This window comes from Poeciliopsis prolifica, unplaced genomic scaffold (assembly GCF_027474105.1).
Source record: "Poeciliopsis prolifica strain line A6 unplaced genomic scaffold, Auburn_PproV2 SCAFFOLD019, whole genome shotgun sequence".
Taxonomy (NCBI): Eukaryota; Metazoa; Chordata; class Actinopteri; order Cyprinodontiformes; family Poeciliidae; genus Poeciliopsis; species Poeciliopsis prolifica.
Window position 1 is genome coordinate 9,594,792 of NW_026562394.1, and position 19,634 is coordinate 9,614,425.

Consider the following 19,634-nt stretch of genomic DNA (forward strand, 5'->3'; position numbering starts at 1 on the left):
TTATTTATTTATTTATTTATTTATTTATTTATTTATTTATTTATTTAATTTTATTTTATTTTATTTTATTTTATTTCCCTCTAGAATTAATAAAGTATTTTTTAAATTCATTTGGTCATTTGGTTCCTAGGCTAGGATTGTAAATACTTCAGTAGTATTTAGTGAATACTACTGTAAATACCACTGATCCAGACGGTACTAGAATGTGACCCAGTGACTGTTCAGCAGTGACTCGGGCGCCCCCTCCTGGAGAAACATGAGTAATTCAAGCAAAACTCAAAGCTGTGCTCGGATGCAAGCCGGGACCAGAACTTTCTCCTGCCTTCTGTTAATGCAGCTCTGCAAAGCAAAGTTACATTTTCTTGAGCAAGTGAGGAGAGTTGAAGCTAACAAGTGACGTTCTGGGAAATAAATTGGTTGCGGGGAAAAAATAAAAATGTATATATATTTTTTTAGATTAAATGGTTCCAGTCAATCTTTCTTGTTGTTCTTCTTCTCCTTCATTTGTAAAAACCACAATCCAACATCTGCTTCTCTGAAAGTGGGAAATGACAACACACATGTTAAATATCATGCACCTTTTTTTTTTTTTAATCGACTCATCTCAAGTTTTCGATCACGTCTTGATGAATCGACTCTGAAAAAAAAAATGGTGTCGCGTCTTCTTCAAGTTGGAGCCAGTTCTCAAACTATTTACACAGCAGGACACACTGTGTCCAGGCTTCGTGTCGTTTTTCTCCCTCCTTCCTGTTTCATGGGGTGTGCCTCCAGGCTCAAGCAAGGAGTGCCTCATGGCTCCTTACTCAGGCCATTGTTGTTCATAATTTGTGTCAACAACCTGTGATAAATTGCCTGATGCTAAATCCCATCTTTATGTCGATGATGCGGCTATTTATCATCCATCTTCTTCAGTTTCTCAATCATTTAAACGTGGATTTTATTCAGTGCTGTCTGATGAGGCTTAAGCTGGTTTTTAATGCAGATAAATCAAAAGCATGGTGGTAAACAACACCCACTACTCCTCCCCGGCTTGCTAACTGCTCGAAAGGTCGATGCTACGTATATTCAGGTATTGTGATTGATAAATCTTACTGAGAAACAAATTTCTGAGCAAAAACTTAAATTGGATCATCATTAATTATTTAGATCTGCTTCTCATGAACTCTTCAGCCCAGCTTTTGGAAAAAACAATTTAAAAAATCTGACACATTATATGACATTGGTTGTTTTTTTTTTTGTCAAATGTGTCATTACTCACAGCGTGCTACGACAAAATGTCCCCCTTTAACTGATCTCAGAGCCTCACTGAAAGAGATTCTGGGGCTTCTTCCTATACATTGTACTTGTTTCTGTGTAGAAACTTGAGTCATTATGGTCTGTGCTCTTGCAAGTCCCAAAAGTTACACCTGAACTGGGTGAAAGGGCCTTAAAATACCCCTTATAACTTTGGAGCAGTTCAAGTGAATTGTTAAAAAAAAAAAAAAAGGAGAACTGGTTCTGAAGGCTCACTTATCAGCTTTAACTCATAAGCACGAAACCTTAACGTGTCTCTTGTTTGTATTTGGTCCCTTTGCTTGTTTTCGCTGCCATCTTGACCAGGACACTCTTGGGAAAGAGGATTTATTCTGAGTGAGTTTTTTTCATACGTAGATCTTTTTTCATACGTAGATCTGAAGGCAAGTGCAGCAGTTTGCGACAATTACAGAACAAAGTCTCAAGAAGACCAACATGCGCAATCAACAGGACGGGGAGGAAGTCGTGGAGACGTCTGAAGCACAGTTAGGTTAGGAAATCACATCAGAAGACTGGAGCACCTCAATAGCATTGCATTGTCGTTCATCCGAACGCAAAACTGGTACAACAGCTGTAATCTTACCCGGGCATGACCATCCGTCTAAACTGGCTGGCCAGGCAAGGAGACTTTTAATGAAAGAATCGGCTGAGACAACAACAGGGAGGGACAACTGTTAATCATGCACTCGATGACTGAGGAAGTCCAAATTATAGTAGAGGACAAAGAAAACACTGAATGAGGTGCTGCTCTGTTAAATCAGACCAAACTCAAAACTGCCAGGGCGACACACACAACCCCATTTGTTGAGGAAATCTGAGCACCACCATAAAACATGGTGCTAGCAGGAGGGCTAATGTCATGCTATTAGCATAATGTTGGATTTAGTTGATTATTGAAGTGATCAACTGACTTGTTGGCAGACTGAACGAGCACAGTGCCATGGTTTGTGGTTTTAAAGTGAGCCCGAATTCAGCAGGCGGCAGGCATCAAGTAGGTTCTGTGAATTTAATGAAAAAGTTAAGACAAAAAAAAACAACAAGAAAAAAACTTACAACAAAAATCATGGAGAACACGGGGAACCAGAGAAGAGCAAAAAACTGAAATCTAGATGAGAAGATGGCAGAGAGTGGCAGGGGGCAGACAGGCAGGTAACGGGAGGAACCAGCAAGGAGTCAGAACAGACGAGGTGTGTGAGTACTGGGAGAGTGAATGCTGGGACAATGGACCTGGGCTGATTAGCTAACTGATTGCAGATATGAGGGGACAGAAGGCAGGCTGTCAAGAGAGAGAGAGAGAAAGTGGCACAGGGGGCAAGAGAGAGTAGACAGGGTGACAAGGAAATGAATCTAACACCAAAACAATGACTGGACGTAATGAAGATGATAAGACTCGAGTAACTTTAAATGACCAGACGCAAAAGATTAACATAATAAACTAGAGTCACTAAGAAAGAGCTGAACTGAAGTAAAACATAAACAAAGAAACACAGAATAATAATGAAACTAGAATCAACAGATTAAACTCCAAAACGACTCAACACAACCCCAAGATGCAGGCTAAAAAAATGCAATAAAAAATAATTGTTAGTTTTGTTAAACATTAAACTGGCGATAATTGATTGAAGGTGGATGAAGCTAAATACAGGGAGATTCTGGTAGAAAACCGGAGAGATGCTGCAAAAAACAAAAAAAGGAAGAAAAAAAAAAAGAAGTGAGACTGGGTTGAGCAGGTTCACTTCACAGAAGGATAGCAACCCCAAAACATACAGTTAGCCTGAAGCAAAGTGTTGAAAAGGCCTAGTCAAAGTTTCAACCCAAACTCACTCTCAGTCCCATTAAAAGACGCTTGCTTTGAAGAACAAAATGTGCAAAAGGCGAAAAGGGGATACCAACACTTTGGCCGGGAGTACTGGCAGTCACTGATTTATGTGTCATTTGCAGAGACACGTGAATGCACGGCTCTTTGAGAGCCAGTGTCATAAGAACAAGTCGGCGAATCAGACTTTGCCATCGCACATGTGCTCTTTTGCCTCATCGCTCGCAACAAATATTGCCAAGACTGATGTCACGCTGAAAACAAATCCTGACACGTCTCTCTGGGCTCCTCCATGAACAAACAGGAGGGCCACACGTTGACGCGGTGGCAGAGGCGTTGTTACTGTGCAGCGACCCCGCGCCCGTTTTCATGCCTCGCAGACGCTTTGCCCTCCACAGATGCTGAACTTTGACCTGCCCAAGTAATCACACTCTCACCCGCAGACTTCGGTTTCTTTGCCCGATTCAAACATTTAGGAGGTGAGCAACGTGCCGGAGCTTTTTGTACCGGAGCTTTTTGTTCAGCACGGAGTTACTTCGACGCCGACATACTTTTGATTTTAATACTTTCGGTTACCACCGAGCGCTTTGGGGTTGCTTAGTCGTAAATCTCAGAGCTCATCGCTGCAGATTTGCCTTCACATCCCCGGAGCTTTTGTCCGCGTGTCGCAGCTTGCCTCGCCGCTCAGACGAGCGATCTCTTGGATCCTGCTGAGCGAGTTCTGTGAGATTAAAAATAAAAGAGGAAAAACACACGGGCCCCAAAGAAGCCAGAGCAACTCTGATTAGAGTTTTGTTTTCAGGTGATCTGCTGCAAAAAAAAAAAAAAAAAAAAAGCCTACTAAAAAAACTTTTACTGTTTTGATGTTTTTGAGTGAATGTTGCCGATGTATCGCGATACGGGGCCCGTTGGCCGGCGCGTCGAACGCACCGTGATTCACGAGGGCTTCCGTCTGCGAGTCTGACAGAGCCGTGACTCACCTGAGTGGAAAAGTTTGTGGTACTGCGACACAAAGAAAGTATACAAACAATTCACAGAAAAATGAAGCCATGCAATCCCTGAGACGTTGCTTGATCACACAGCGGGTCCTGTGAGGAAAAGTTAGCTGCAAACCAGACCTGTGTGCTTTATTGGGATTTTATGTTACAGACCAACAAAACATGCAATTGTGAAAAGAAGGAAAATGATGCTGTTTAGATAGTTCCACTCTTAAGAAGAATCTGAATCACTGAGCAGAGTCACCCTTTGATATTTTTGCCTATTAGTCTTTACAGATCAGCTATGGGTCGGTTAGATGGAATGTAGCGTATTTGTGAAAATCCCTTTTCCAGTGTTGCCATCAATTGGATTTAGTTCTTGACTTTGACTGGACCATTCTGACACACAAACATGTTTTGGTCAAACTATCCCGTGAGCCCTCCGGATGCAACTTTAGGGCCGTTGACTCGTTGGAAAGTTAACCGCAGTTTTAGTCTCAAGTCCTTTAGGTTTTGGTGGGAATGGAGTGTTCCGGAATGCCACCTTTCAGTTTTACCGGTCCTACCTGGCCTGTGGCTAACTCTAATTAGCACTTATAATGGCTCGTGGTTCCCAGTTTGTGGTTGCAAAGCAAACTTCACCCTTTGGATCCCGTCCGTTTTTAAAATCCTTTACTGAAGGTTTTTGTTTTCGTTTCCCAGAAGAAATCTCGACAGAACAGGTTGTTTGTTTTCACCATAAGATATGAATGGCATGGCTTTGTGACAGCTTGGACAGCATGTTCCTTCCATGTCCACGAGTGTCCAGTAATGCTGTGACAGTAGCTGAACGACAGATCAACTCAAATATGGATGTATGTACTGAAACGAAAACTCATTAAGGCCTTTAGTTTTACTGTTTCCAGGAATGAATACAGGCCATTTTTCCATATCCATCTTTTAAACCCGATCCAAGAGCGAGAAGGAGAAACCTTTTTTTTTTTTTAGAACACAAGATGTTTTTTTGCAGAACACTTTTCATACAATCATGTGGCACTAAGTAACTTCACCGTTCCCCTCAACTCCAGAAATGATTGAGGTGTCAAAGACTACAAAACGATTGCAAGACTCCATGTTGCCCTGCGATGGACTGAAGTTAAACATTTTCCACAGTTTTCATCACCACTATAACAAAATGAACGTTTTTTTGAAAATTTATGTGACAAACCAACTCAAAATAGTGAGTAACCTCAATAGGTGCAAGAATATGAAGGACCAAAATAAAAGCAGAAATATGCATTTTTTGTTTTTACTTTCTCTTGTTAGTTTGGCCTAAAAAATTATATTTTTGTTTCTTTTTCTTGTAGATATTTATGTACACACACACATAGATGCATTTTTGTGTGGATGCATGTTTTCCATAAATCAGCGCATAGGAGGAGGAATATTAATGCGCGCTGCAATAATTCAGATTTCATTTGCAAGCCGTAGTAATGTGGAGCTGATTGCATGAATTCCTTTTAGCGGGCGCTCAACTTGGATTACCGGCGTGGCAACGGACTTGACATGAGATGAGAACTGAGATTGGCCAACAAGTTCACATTGTTCTTCCCTCACGGAAGATGAGACTCGTCACCAGGCAACAGGCAGAGCAGAGTCTATTGTGCGCACGACGGAGGCGTTAAATTACACACATCTTCTGGGCCCTTAGCAAACACGAGGTGAGAAAACAGCCCCGACCTCCAGCATCTGCCACCCGTACACACTTTCTCCGGTTGCAAAAAGCCGAGCCCTCGAGGCGTCAGTTGGCGGAGGGAGGTGGTGGTGGTGGTGAAGGGGGGCTGGTGTGTTGGTTTAAGAGTGATGAAAAGTTAAAGTGGTCTGAGGAATTAGCCAACAGGGTGGAATTGCAGGTCGTACATCAGCGCCCCTTCTCAATCATCCATTATCTTACAGCCTGAGATCCCCCTCAGGGGCAGTTCCCATGGTCCGTGCCAACCTGAGCATGCTCCTGAGCACAAGCAGAAAGATAATAACAACACTGCAGGAGAGGCTGCAGATGCAGACATGCCAACTCTTGTCCAGATCAAGGCTGAAAGGTACTGCACACACGTGTAGGCGGAGCAGTGGCAAATTGACTCTGAAAGACTTTCTCCTCCGAGCCTGCAGTGACACGAGGGGCTGGCTTTTCCTACATTTTTTTTTTAAAGAACCAGTCATATTAAGAAAAGGCGAACGAAACAAGCGTAAGATTATGTACGTAACAATAGTTTGTGGAAAGCCAACATTGAACAATTTCAGGCTTTTCTTGTTCTACTATGTCTGACTGGCTGATTCTGTTTTGCAATACAATAAATATATTGGAGGTTCTTTTACAGAGTTTGTAGCTTGAATACAATAGAAAAAGAACAAAAATACATCAAAATCAGAAAGAAAAAAGATCAAATTTTCAGGATTTGATCAATCGTCTGATTTCACTGAATGGCCGACTGATTGGCGTATTCTACCATCGGAAAAAATTCAATATCTTATTCATTCCCACGTTTAATGATTATCAAAAATTAAAACAGAGTTCACTGGAAAAGGTTCAAAGGCTTTTAATACAATACATCCTTGGTCTTTACAGACTGAGCTCCAAAACATATATCTGAACAATCAGGTGTAGTACAGTCGGTGTTCCATTATTCTTACCTGCAGATTACAGCAAAGAACATATCCCAATTTTAACAGCTTAAGATTAATAATGTTGTCTTCAAACAGCGAGTTGCAGAACAGTGTCAATGTTACCATTGTTACCAATGAAGGTAACAATGGTAACATTGGTACCAATGAAGGTAACAATGGTAACATTGGTACCTAAAGGCGGCTTTCCAAAACATCAATAAAAATCATATTCCAATTTTAACAGCTTACAAATCAATATCTCGTTTCCAAACACTGAGGTGCAAATACAGTCTGTGTTATTGTTATCTACAGGCAGCAGTGACCAATCAGTAGCTGATCCTTCTGGACAGTGAAGGATCAGCTCTTTGAGCTGTGGAGGCACTCAAAAAGTCAACAAAGAAGGTATTCCACAGATTCAATACACGTTAACTTCCCCAAAAACAGTCGAACAAAAAGGTTTATACATTCTATTTACAGTGCACGCACTACATATAGCTTTTATCACAATTGGGAGACATCTACACTGGTCCAAGAGTTTCAAAAAAAAAAAAATACAAATGCCCTACCAATGTGTGAGGCAGCTGGTAAGTACGGAAGACAGTTCTGTACAAAGTCCACAGTGTGTTTGTTCCTGTTAGCATGGTGCAGAGGCACACTGTGGGCTGGGGGACTGTTGGCTGGGGGACTGTGGGCAGTCTTTGTCCTTGTGCTCCGTCAATTTGAGAATAACAATCTTCCTTTGGAGCTGCTTGACCTCCGCTGCAGGGGGTTCCTCAGCCACGGGTTGGACTGCGCTCTCTTTTAAGTCCTGGCAGATGTGTGGCGGCAGCAGCATGGTAATGACGTTCGAGTGTCCGCCCTGCACTGCAAGGTGCAGCGGGCTGAGTCCCTGCTGGTCCGACAGACCACCGCCGTCTGGACAGTGAAGGATCAGCTCTTTGAGAACTTCACTGTGTCCGTTCTCTGCTGCCAAGTGGCAGGGGATGCGCTGAGCGCAGTCGGACACGTATGGGTCAGCCCCCTCTGCGATCAGCATCTTGACTGTGGCCAGGTGGCCGCGCTGAGACGCTAGGTGGAGTGGTGTGAGTCCTTGGGCGTTTTGGACGTTTACTTCTGCCTGGTGTTTGATGAGCAGGCGGGAGGTGCTGGTGTGGCCCGTTTCTGCCGCTATGTGTAGCGCCGTGTTTAGCTCGGATGACGTTACGCGGACATCCGCCCCCAGTTCAATCAGAATCCGCGCTACTCTGTATTGCCCCCTTTGGGATGCGAGATGCAGCGCCGTACGGCCGTCTGTCGTCTGGCTGTCCACGTTCACACCGGCCTGCTTGACCAGCAGCTTGACGATGCCCAGGTGTCCCTGCCAGGCGGCAAAATGAAGTGCCGTCCAATTGTTCTTGCCCTTGACCTGAACATCGGCGTTGCGGCTGAGCAGCACCCGGATCACGTTCTCCTGGCCATGTTGGCACGCCACATGGGCCGGTGTGCGTCCCTGGCCATCAGTCTCATTGATAGTTGCCCCGCGGTCCAGCAGCAGTCGCGTCATGGCCTCGTCTCCGTTCTGGGCCGCCCAGTGCAAAGCCGTGTACTGGTCCTCGTCTTTGGCGTTCACATTAGTCCTGCGCCGACCGAGCAGAAGTTCGGCCAGTAGCTTCTGGTGTTTTTCTGTGGCCAGATGGAGAGGCGTGGAACCGCGGACGTTCGGAAGGTTTGGATTGGCGTCATTCAGAAGAAGGAACTTGACGGCCTCCTCATTGCCGAAAGTGATGGCAAAGTGGAGGAGGCTGTCTCCTCCTTCAAGAGGAAGGTCAACATCCTGAGGCTGGAGGATTTTCATTAGCTTAGCGGTGTCTTTGGTCCTGATGGCGTCACATAGCTTCCGCTTCTGGACTTCAGCGGAATCTGGAGAGTAGGAAAGGACCAAAACGGACTTTAGAAGACTGATAACTCATTTGGGCTACACCTCCACCTGTAGGCCTTTAATTATCTCTTACCAAATGTGGTTTCCTTTTCAAAGGACAGGGTAATGGAGTCTTGGGATGAGAAGGCTGAATCTGCGGAGGAGATGCCCGAGAGTCTCTTACAGGTGTTCTCTTTGCTGTGGATGCTGTCCTCCTTCACTCGATCGAAGCTTCTCGAGATCCCAGAATCCACCTGGTTCAGCAGCTCTGACAGGCTGTAGTCTTTTTCCGGCAGCATGGCTGACTTTGGACGCACTGGTTTGCTGGCGTCACTCTGTGGAAAAATCCTTCGGTTAGCGTCCAACCTTTGGACAAATAGTTCCTTGACATTCTGTACATGCCATTACATTGACACTCCAACATGCCGCTGGGACTCGTTTCATATTTCACTTTCAATGTCAGCTCACTGGAAAATCTGTGCCTTAAATGCAGCTGGAGACTTTAAACAACTTCCTTTTTGTTCTTACGGACGTCGCTGCTTATCGGCTTTCACCAAGCCGGAGCTGGATGTTTGCTTCTAGTCACGTACTGAACACCTGAACAGGCTGGAAACCATAGTGCAACACACAGGTTGGTCGGCATTCCTCTCCTATGACGAAATGCTTGCTCTGGACCAAACATCTGACTTAAAGTCATAACCTCATCTGATACACTGGAGAGAGATAACCTCCTTGGTAACATATTAATAAGCGAAGCAGCGCGCCGATGCAATGAAAGCAAGAAGCTGCCAAGCATAAAAATGAGGTCTTCAGTGGCTTTTCAAAACATTCTGTTAAACTGTTACGGTCAGAACTTTAATAATTAAACATCTACATCTAATGATAACAAGAGAGTTCAGCTCGAGTTCATAATTCCAAACTCAGTATTCTCAGCCTGTCACGGGCGGTGATTGGGTAATTGTTTGAAAAGTGCAATCTACAGATCTCAGTAGCCAGAGGCTCTCATAAGAGGCCAGAGAGTTTGAGACGTGTTTATGTGCGAGGCCTTTTAACGGCTTCAGTGTCAGGAGTTAAACTTTACAACCTCAAATAAAATCTAACAGACAGCCAGGGCAGAGAAGTTACATGTGGTAGGGCGGATCTCTTCATGCCTTTCTAATCAGCCAAGCTGGAGTCTTTTAAACCATGTGCACACTGAATAGATAATCCTGACTAAGACCTGATAATAATCTAGGCTGTTACGCAAAAGTAGACAAATGCTTCTACTGTGTTTTTCTAAAGTGGGCTGTTAAAATACCTCTAAGGACACATGTTTAACCTACGCATCTAGAGAGCAGTAATTAGGAGTCCTGTCATCTATGGAGGAATTCTAAAGGCGTTTGATTTATTTTAAAATCCACAGAATGCCAGAACTCAAGTGGCTTAATGTGGACTACAGCTTAAAGAAAATGTTCTATTGGACTGATGTTGGTTGTAGATTGTTCAATGAGAGGGACAATGTGATTTGTGATTTAGGATTCTGATCCGATGCAGAAATTATTTGGCTAGACGTGATTTTGAGTCTTTTTTCCTTTATTCATGAAGCGCAGTAAAGCGAAGAACTCTAACCATTTTTTAATTTATAAAACAGTCCTCTGTGATTTTTGTTACTTTTTGCAATCAAAATCACTAATTTGGTACTGTGACTTCTGAAATATTTGAATCTTGCGATATTCTCTCCTCATTAACTCCCTTACAAAATCTACATCTAGAAGAAAAAAGATAAGAAAAACAACAGCAAGCAGACAGATTGGACACACAAACACTTTCATGCCTTTGAAGAACCTAAATAGTTGGAGTTTCATTACTTGCTACATCTTTCATGGTCTGCTACTTGACAAAGTAATTTTGAGGCAGCACCTGTGGATGGGAGTTAAACCAACGCTTTTGACCATTTTGGTAAAAATAAAACAATAAACACAATATTACATTATGGTGAAAAAATGTGGGATTTCTGGATGGACTCATAAAAGCATCAACCAACTTCTAGGAAAAACTGGCAGCACATTTTTTTCCACTTTATGCAAATATAGTATTTGGAACAAAATGTGATTGGAGGAAGTCAGTGCTGGCACATTAGACCTTAAAAAGAAACGAATGTTGGTGTCAACCAAGAACAGTCTGGTTGGTTGCTCAGCTTCCCTCATTTCCATCCAACATTTTGTCCCAATTAACAGCCTGAGCCACCTCAATAATTATTTAATAAAGATAATACGTCATCTCAAAATCAGTGTGTGTAATTCTGACATGACTTACCTTGTCACTGGCGACTGGGTTAGGGGACAAGGGTTCTGGTTCCGATGACGTTGATAACCTTGGAGTCCTGGGCTCATCTTGAGGTTTGGAGCAAAGCTCCTCAGCTTCAGATGTAATTTCTGAGAGAAGAAATTATTAAATCAACCGTCACTTGCAAGTGAAATTGGATCAAAAAGAAAGGAAAAAAGCATCCCATACTAGCAGACATGAGACAGTTTGTGTCATTGATGTTTTCCTTTAGTGCAAAGATAAAACAAAAAGTCCACACTAACCTTGAAAGGTGGGTCTGGCATTAGGGCTGTTGACCCAGCAGCGCTGCATGAGGCTCAGGAAACCGGCGCAGGTAGAAGGTCGGCTTCTTGGCACTAAACCCAGATCTGGACGAACTCCTTTCACCACTTTCACCATGATCTGCAGGATGTTGTTTTCTCCTAAGGAGGAAAATGCCAGTTTAATTATTACCATACCAGTCGGATACATTTCATCCTAAACGACATCAGAGTGCACCACGTCCCTCTACCTACAAGAACAACCAGTGATGCGCAGTGTTATCACCATCTTTCTTAGCGCCCGCACACCGTGTGCTCGTTTCCCACGGCAGCCTAAATGGTCTGACCCAGTTCTATCCAGCGGTGGGAGTCAGCCAATTCAAGTGATTCACAGAGAAGACGCAACAGCTTGAAGCAGCTATTGTAGCCATAAGGGGGCGGCTTAGTAATCAACCTGGCAATTCCTCACTTTTTCATTTTGTCTGGGTCAATATAGGCAGCGCCAACCCTGCCTAAACTAGGTGCCAGTTGTTAAAAAAAACAAAAAAAAAAAACAAGGCTACACTATACACCTGGGAAAACGAAAGAAAAAAATTCCAACCTTTCCCAGTCCACCTGCCTGCTGTGGAATTTCCACAATAAACACACTCAGGTACAAGCCTTGAATACTGTGGTCTAAGTTTAAAAATAAAAGGGAGGATTGATATTAAGATGGAAACAGTTGAAAAGTTGTCAAAGCAACCGGCGGTATTAGCCTCATTTGGTTTTCGTCACAAAAAAACGTTATTGCTTGTGTTGTGCAGCAGGCCTTACCCTGGTAGGGTTTCTTCTGGGTGATAATGCCCCAGATCACGATGGAGAAGCTGAAAGAGATTTAAAAAAAATAATAAAGAGGCGTCATTTTCCTAGAAAACATTAAACTGCATATAATTTGGTATTTAATCTAACGCTATAGAAGTCCAAGGTTACTGTTCCAGTGACGTCAATGCACATGTTCTTTCTCCAGCAGCACATTTTGTTACTTTAACTAGTTTTTCTACTCAGAATGCCCCATAAGAGCAAACAGAAAAATTGTTCTAATGCAGAAACTTTCAGCGTTGCCTGACAAAAATCACAGCAAAGACTGCTAAATTGCCACTTGTCCTGTAGATCAGGGTTGTCCACTTCAGGTCCTGAAGAACCCGGTGTCCTGCTAGGTTTAAATGTCTCCCTGCTCTGACATAGCTGATGTAAACGGCATGACCCCAAGCTCTATGGAGCCATGCTAACGAACCGTTCTGTTGATTTTGCTGAATCAGGGTATCTAAAACGTGCAGGTTACTGGTCCTTGAGGCTTTGGCCACTATCACCTTCCAAAAGGAGGCTAAGCAGTAAAACATCGCTAACGAGGCCAGGTATTCAGAGTGCTGTATCCAAGCATACTGATGCAAAATTGCGTGGAAGGAAAAAGAACGGCCATTGGCAGAATAATGAAATAAACACCACTTAAGAGTTTGGGGAAGATTTACAAATAGTGTGTGTAAATATGATGAATCTGCATATTAGATAGCTTAGGAATGCTGTCTGATGTTTTGTTGTATGCTAGTAACTGGCCAGACTTTAGAAAGGGCTTAAAGGGGCAATAGTCCAGAGCTCTGTTGTATTGGGGGCACAGATTTTATTGTTCTACTTTAGTAAATGAATGGTTTGCAGACATTATACTTTACATGGAGTGGTAAGCTCATATCAGGTGAGTAGTAATAATATTTTGGGATTTTATGACTACATAATACTCATTTTTGGGGGGAACAACATGGAGCTACTGGCCAGGAGACATATTTAACTCATCATCATCAGCTGGTGTCAACAGTTCCTGCCTAATTATATAGTTTTACCTATTAACACTGTAATTTTCATTAGCAAACTATTTTTTTCTAGTGGATGGGGCACCAAATTAATTCCAGCCCAGGGGCCAAAATCTTTTTAAATCCAGCACTGGCATGAAATGACAAATTAGTTTGTCATTTCATGCCAGTTACTGCCTAATTTATGACTAAATAAATCTACCACACTTGATCAACAATGATAATGGATGAGAAATCTGAACAGGAACATCTGCATCAACAATCAACAAACTGCGTGTCAAGTTCTGGGGAAACCAACCTGTACACATCGTGCTTCGTGTCCGACACTCTGTCCTTCTCTATGATTCTTTCTGGCGGCAGGTAGGCTATGGTGCCGCAGAAGCCCTCTCTGCTGATGTCATCAGTCTGGGCCAGGCCATTCCACCGGGCCAGGCCAAAATCAGATATCTGAAAGGAGATCAGAGACCGAGTTCAATCGCATCACCGGCGTCAGATTTCTCGTGAAATGCCACGGCAGCGATGACTAACTTTGCCCGTCGAGTGTGACAGGCAGCTAAGCTTTTATTATGTGCGCTGAATGGTATGATGAGGGCAACACGGCCATGTCCCAACCTGCTGAAGAGGATAGGCCCTGTATTTTTGTGCAGAGGAGTGCACACCCCAGCACACACACACACTCAGAGAGGGAGATTTGATGGAAGCTAAATTGATCCTGTTGGGACAGGCCCAACTGAGGTGTTTACATCCAGGTATTAAGCTCTAGAAAAGACGGTTCCCATCCATTTACAAGCTGCACAGCTGAACTGCCTAGAGGTTGCAGAAAAAAACCTCAGAAACACCTGTCAAGGTGAGGGGACAAATAAAACACAATTTTTGTGTTTTATTTGAATCTTTTGCAATATTTTCACGGACCCATTCCTACGCTTTTGGTGCCGAAACGGCAGAAATGAGGAATGAAATGTTTCTCCGTCTCTGACTGTTTGCAAAGCAGCGCTCCGTACCTTGACGTGGTAGTGGCCGTCCAGCAGGATGTTGGCGGGCTTCAGGTCCAGGTGGAGAAGCGGCGGGTTCATGCAGTGCAGGAAGTTCATGCCCACCGCCGTCTCGTGGATGATGCGGAAGCGAAGCTCCCAGGGCAGAGGCTCATTGGCCAGCAGGTTCTCCAGAGAGCCGGTCTCCATGTACTCCATGACCAGGCCCTGAGGGTCGTTGCAGATCCCGTACACGGGCAGGATGTACCTGAACTTGGCCGCCTCCATCTTCTTTGCCTCCTCGAGGAGCTCAGAGCGATCCCTTAGTTAAGGAATAGAGTTCACATTTAGAGTGCAAAACAATTACGCCAGATTTTCCAGCATAACTCAGTCAGTTTGACGTATAAAGCAGTTTTAAGCTACGATAAAAAGACTGGGGATAAAAGCCAATATAATTATTACACTGCAGAAAAACATAGAAGACCTGCCATAAAATGAAATACTTAAAAATAACCCAAAAAAAGCTACATTAGCATCTCAAGTACCATCAAAGGTAGCGGTGCACGGATTGTAGTTTTCTGGACGATCATCAAACTTTAAAATGTCCGCCTTGCCGATTCCGATTTTTGACGATACCTGATTTTTTTTTTTTGTCTGAAAAGTTGCAAACAATATTGCTAAGTTGGCAACAGTGACCTCATGAGCAGGTCTCTCAGACAGAAGCATAGGTAAAAGAGATCAGTGAACAAGACTGGTTTCACATGTAAATATTGTCTTATTGAAAAGTGTCCTAAAATGAAGGAAATCAGGGTTATTTCTCAAATGCCAATTTGAAGAAATTGGAACAGAAGTGGCCTAAAAAGTGCAAAAGAGCTGCAGAGACGTTGACCCGTCTAAGCAATGAGGAGCAGTTGATTATGACAACAGAAGGGTGTATTATTGAGCTGCAACTCAGAAAGAAAGGACAGGGCAAGACAAGGTAGGCGACAACAAAGAAATGTTAAATGAGTCCTAAAATGTTTGGGAGTGTCAGGAAATGCAGCAAAAACAAGACAAATGTGCTCACATTATGCTACTTAACGGACTCACGGCACATGTTTTTTTCATCTGCAGCAGAGCAATAGAGGATCCACTAACACCTAAGAGTGATTTCACTGTGTTATGAAGAACACGTGGACTGCTGTTTCAAAGTGCAACACAACACGCTTCCTCAGCGGCAGGGCCAGGCAGAATAAAAACGAATAAAAAGCAAAACGAAGGGGGCCTAACTCAGTGCCCTGTGGGACCCCACACAAAACGGGAACAGAGGAACACGTTGTCGGAAAGTGCACGGTAAAGTGCAATCAAACTGCGGGTGAAATTTATGCAAGTCATTCTGGTTTTCTATCCAATGTTCCCTCTTATTAAACATTAACCTGCTTTCGTTCCGACCTGAATTTCTGCACACATCATTACTTGGTTCAAACATAAGCTACATGACAAGGAGCACTTTTATGAATATCTGTACTTCACTCATTTATCCTAAATTAAAGTGAGCAGCACTCTTTAAATCGCACAGTAGCACTTTCAAAGCCTAGAAAACCTTCCAGTTTTTCGCAAAATCCACAGGGGGTTGAACACAGCTCCGCTTTATCAGCTCACTGAGCCTGCTGCAATATCCCAAACACAACTGTGCAGTTCGTGCATGACCTCGGTTCACTTATCTCAGAGGCAGGCTGTTAGCCTGCTAAAGAGGACGGATCAAAGTAGCATAAATCCCTCTCGCTACGCTGCCACTCGCAAGCATGAGCTTTAAGAGGCGAAATGTGGTGAGCCAGAGTGGGAATCCAGCTTCTCAAACGTGAACAATATGAAATCAGAGACAAGTGCAAAAATACAGGGGACAGAATTTCACCCTTCCTGGAAGGGAGCAAAATCGAACATTAGATGGAAAACCAGGTAGGAACTTGTTTGGTTAATGCTTCATCCAATTCAAGTAGCTCATCCAGATCAAACAATGTCTCTGCTTTAACAGAGGGAGGCCTGGACAGACCGGTTCCGCCACTTCTTATATTGTCTGTGCCACACAGTGGCAGCCAGACAAAGGTGGCTTTCAGTACCTGCTGCTGGATGTTATGTGTGGGTCAGTGCACAGCCTGAAGACAGATGACTGTTTATGTACCTCAGCAGATGTTGATGGAGGAGATGACACCTTTGGCTTCAAGCAACATGAATGAGACGGGAGCTGACAGTCAAAAGTTTCCGAATGTTTTTGTGACATGTGTCGGTATCAACCAGCTGATTTCATCACCATTATTAAACACAACAGGCTGAGGGTCAAAGCGCCACCAGTGTCTCTCTTATTAAAAAAAATCACATTCATCTCTTCATTTTTTGTTAGTTACCTCTTTCCCACCGTTCTCACGCTGACATTGACATAAATATTAACACGTTTTCTGAGTTTTAATCTCTTCAATGCCATTTTTTTCCTCTGCAATTCATTTAATTTTTTTTTAGAAAACTTCCTCCACAAAATGGATTTTTTGAGGTCAGATTCTGATCAGTTTCTTTTTTTCTGTTTTTGCAAGTACAACAAAAAGTTGTCCAAACAAATTTCCTGATAGATTTACAATGAGCACTTAAAATTCGAATCACATTAATCATTCACTCAACTCTAATTTCCAGTACATGGCGAAATGTCTTCACCAAGCGGACTATAAATTATTATAAACAGTCTGTACGTTTCTCGACTCAGCGTTCCAGTTCTCAGTCATTTAAATTTGTATTGGCATATAAAATATAAAAATATTTTCTTTTTCTTCTTCCTTCATTTTACTTTTACTTTTGTATGTTCAAAATAAATAAATAAAATAATAATAAAAACTACAAATCTGTGGTGCATATTTTTTAAAGCGAGTCTTTCAATAAGGAACCTGCCAAATCCAGAAACTTTAATAGAAAAAGAGAAAATAAGGAAAGGAGACAAATAAGGGAATAGTGACAGAAGGTAGGGCACAAGGAAGAAAGCAGTGATACAAAATAAGTAGGAAAGGCTGAAGGAGGGAAGGAAAATAAGGGATGAAACAAGGAGAAAAGGAAATAGGGAAGGAAGGAAGCAATGAAAAAAAAAATCAAAGTGTAGAACTATTGATACTTTTCCATACTCTTATTTACTTACTCAGACATACAGAAATCAAATTCCATACATTCCCAGAAGTTTTTAAAAAGCATTTTAAATGGAAGAAAAGGATACAAAAATCTTAGAAAGGACATAGATTTCTCTTTTCATTTTAAAAGAACAAACAGGAAAAAAAAGAAAAATTAAGATAAAGTAAGAGTAATAAAAAAATATATACAAATATTATGTAAGCTATGTCAACAAAAAAGAATGTCCAGGAGGGTTAATGGAAGGGATCTCGTGCTTTAAAGAGCAATTAGTAACAAAACTGATAGCAAAAGAGGCTTCCACTCAAAGGCTCTGTGACAGAACGACCTCTAATAAGGACCTGCAGGAACCTGAACTTACAGCAGCATGGCACAAACACCTGGAAGAGAAAAAAAAGTGGAAAAGGCCTCAACTGCCTTTTTTTCCCCCCTCTGTTGAAGAACTCAGGAGTGACAGATGTGCAAATGCTAAACTACTCTCGGTGTTTGCGCAATCGTCAGGAGCGCCTGTGAGAAAGAAGATCCCTCTGCTACCCCCACACATCGACTTCAATGGGCCGCTCCCCGGGGTCAGAGCGTGATAACATCTCTGACTGGAGGCAAGAAACATTTGGGAGCTCGGTGTAGTAGCTTTGAATGACCTGGAGTCGCGTGGAGGTAGTGCTTGTTCTGTGAATAAATGAGGATGTCGTGACTCCACACATCTCCCCTGTGTTGAAATATCCTGTTCCAGGCACTCTGCGTCCAGACTACAAGTCGATGAGTCACCCGCCTCTATCTTAGAAAGGGGAGTGAAACGGGAGGTGAGAAGGTTGAGCCGTGGGTCAGGTCTGTGAATGCAGCTCTTTGACGGACAAGAACAGAAATAAGACACACCTCAGCTCTGCTGGAGGAGAGCTGAATTCCTTTAAGCCCAAGCCAAGACGGGGGGCTTTTATTACTCACTTTTCATCCAGATGAAGGCAGGGAGGACACTTGATGGCCAGCCATGTTTTCCACTTCACATGCCGCACTTTGTATACCTGCCCAAATCCACCTGAGCCGATCTTCTCCCAGTTGCCAAACTCAGAGGAGTCAAACGTCTTTAGCAGCCCCATGTCCTCGTGAGGGGAGTCCGGGACGTCCATATCCATGTCGAGGGACCCACCAACCGGGGGAGGATAATTCCTGTATTCCTTCGTCTCCAAGATAGAAAGTGTAGCAGCACACACACAAACACTAACCTGAACAGCCTGTGAGCTCTTCCTTGTTTGTTGCCCGAGTCTACTTCCCGGCGTGACTCCTCCCACTTCCTCAGGTATGGGGGCTGGGCTAGCTGCTGTGACATCATCTGGATGTTGAAACATGGAAAAGTTCATAAGGGAAAAGTGACGGCCAGCAAGGCACCTCAGTAGCACTGCAGATTGTTTTGAAGACACCCCGAAGGTCTTGGCTTTCTCGCCCTGGAACAACAAACAAAAAACACAGGGTTATATTAGAAAGTACACAAGTAAATTAAATTAAATTACCTGAAAACAAATGAAAAGCACAAAGGAATCCACGTTTTTAAAAGCATTTTTCTTTAGTTCAGGGTTAGTCCTGCATTTATCCAGGATTCTTGACTCTCATGTCCTTAAATAAAATCCAGTGGAACCAAATGCTTTCAAAATTTTTCTCATTAGTAAATACTACAAAGCCCATTGCAAGGGCTTTGTAGTATTTAGGACTGTGGTCGTTCTTTTCAATGTCCTGCAGGGTGATGGGAAGCTAATAATTACAGGACAGTCCTGGAAGAAAACTTGTTAAAGGATTCAGCTACCCTAATCACAGAGGAAATTAATGTGTTAGAACAGACCAGTCAAAGTCCAGAACTAAATCTAATTGAGAAATTGGGGCAAAACATGAAAATTGATGTTTTCAAATGCAGTCCATTGAACCTGACGGAGCTTAAGCTAGATCACAAATGAGAAGTCAAGACATACCCCAAGGACTTGCACCTGTATTTGGAACAAAATGGAGCCTACAAAATACTGATTGGCAGAAAACATTAATGAATAGTAAAAAGCCTGCATCATTTGTCTTACAATTCTGGACTACCTTGTTATTGTCCATTGCATAAAGCCCCAATAAAAGACAGAGTTCATGGTTTTATTGTGACGAAATCTGCAAAAGGTTCAAAAGGGTAGATTCCTCCAAACCAACTGAAAACAGGTCGATGTTTCTTTCAGTGTTTGTGTTTCTTCATTTCATCAACAGTATGAGGATTTCTGCATGCATGAATGTCTGCAGCTTGTTTTCCACCACCTGGATTCACTGAAGACATGATGTCACCTCCTCGGCTAATGAAAAAAACTGGAAGGACCAGATCAAAGGAATAAATATGTCATCAGGAAGGCCGTGGAGCCTAATTACACTGTCAAGAGGAGATGAGTGCTGCTGGTGAGGCGAGCAGTGCTCTCTCCCTGCAGGCGGTGGCCCTGGAGGCCATTACCAGAAGCAGGGGGCA

The 19,634-nt window shown here is 43.0% G+C and overlaps 1 protein-coding gene across 1 annotated transcript; it reads right to left on the bottom strand.

Annotated features, from left to right (window-relative positions):
* Positions 1–6,646: 6,646 nt before the first annotated feature.
* Positions 6,647–18,494, bottom strand: ripk4 (receptor-interacting serine-threonine kinase 4). Its single transcript, XM_055043933.1, is given in 9 exon segments — positions 6,647–8,628; positions 8,721–8,961; positions 10,922–11,040; positions 11,194–11,352; positions 12,004–12,053; positions 13,333–13,481; positions 14,036–14,327; positions 18,095–18,360; positions 18,363–18,494. Coding segments are annotated over 9 exon segments (2,658 nt in total). The 5' UTR covers positions 18,480–18,494; the 3' UTR covers positions 6,647–7,363.
* Positions 18,495–19,634: the final 1,140 nt, after the last annotated feature.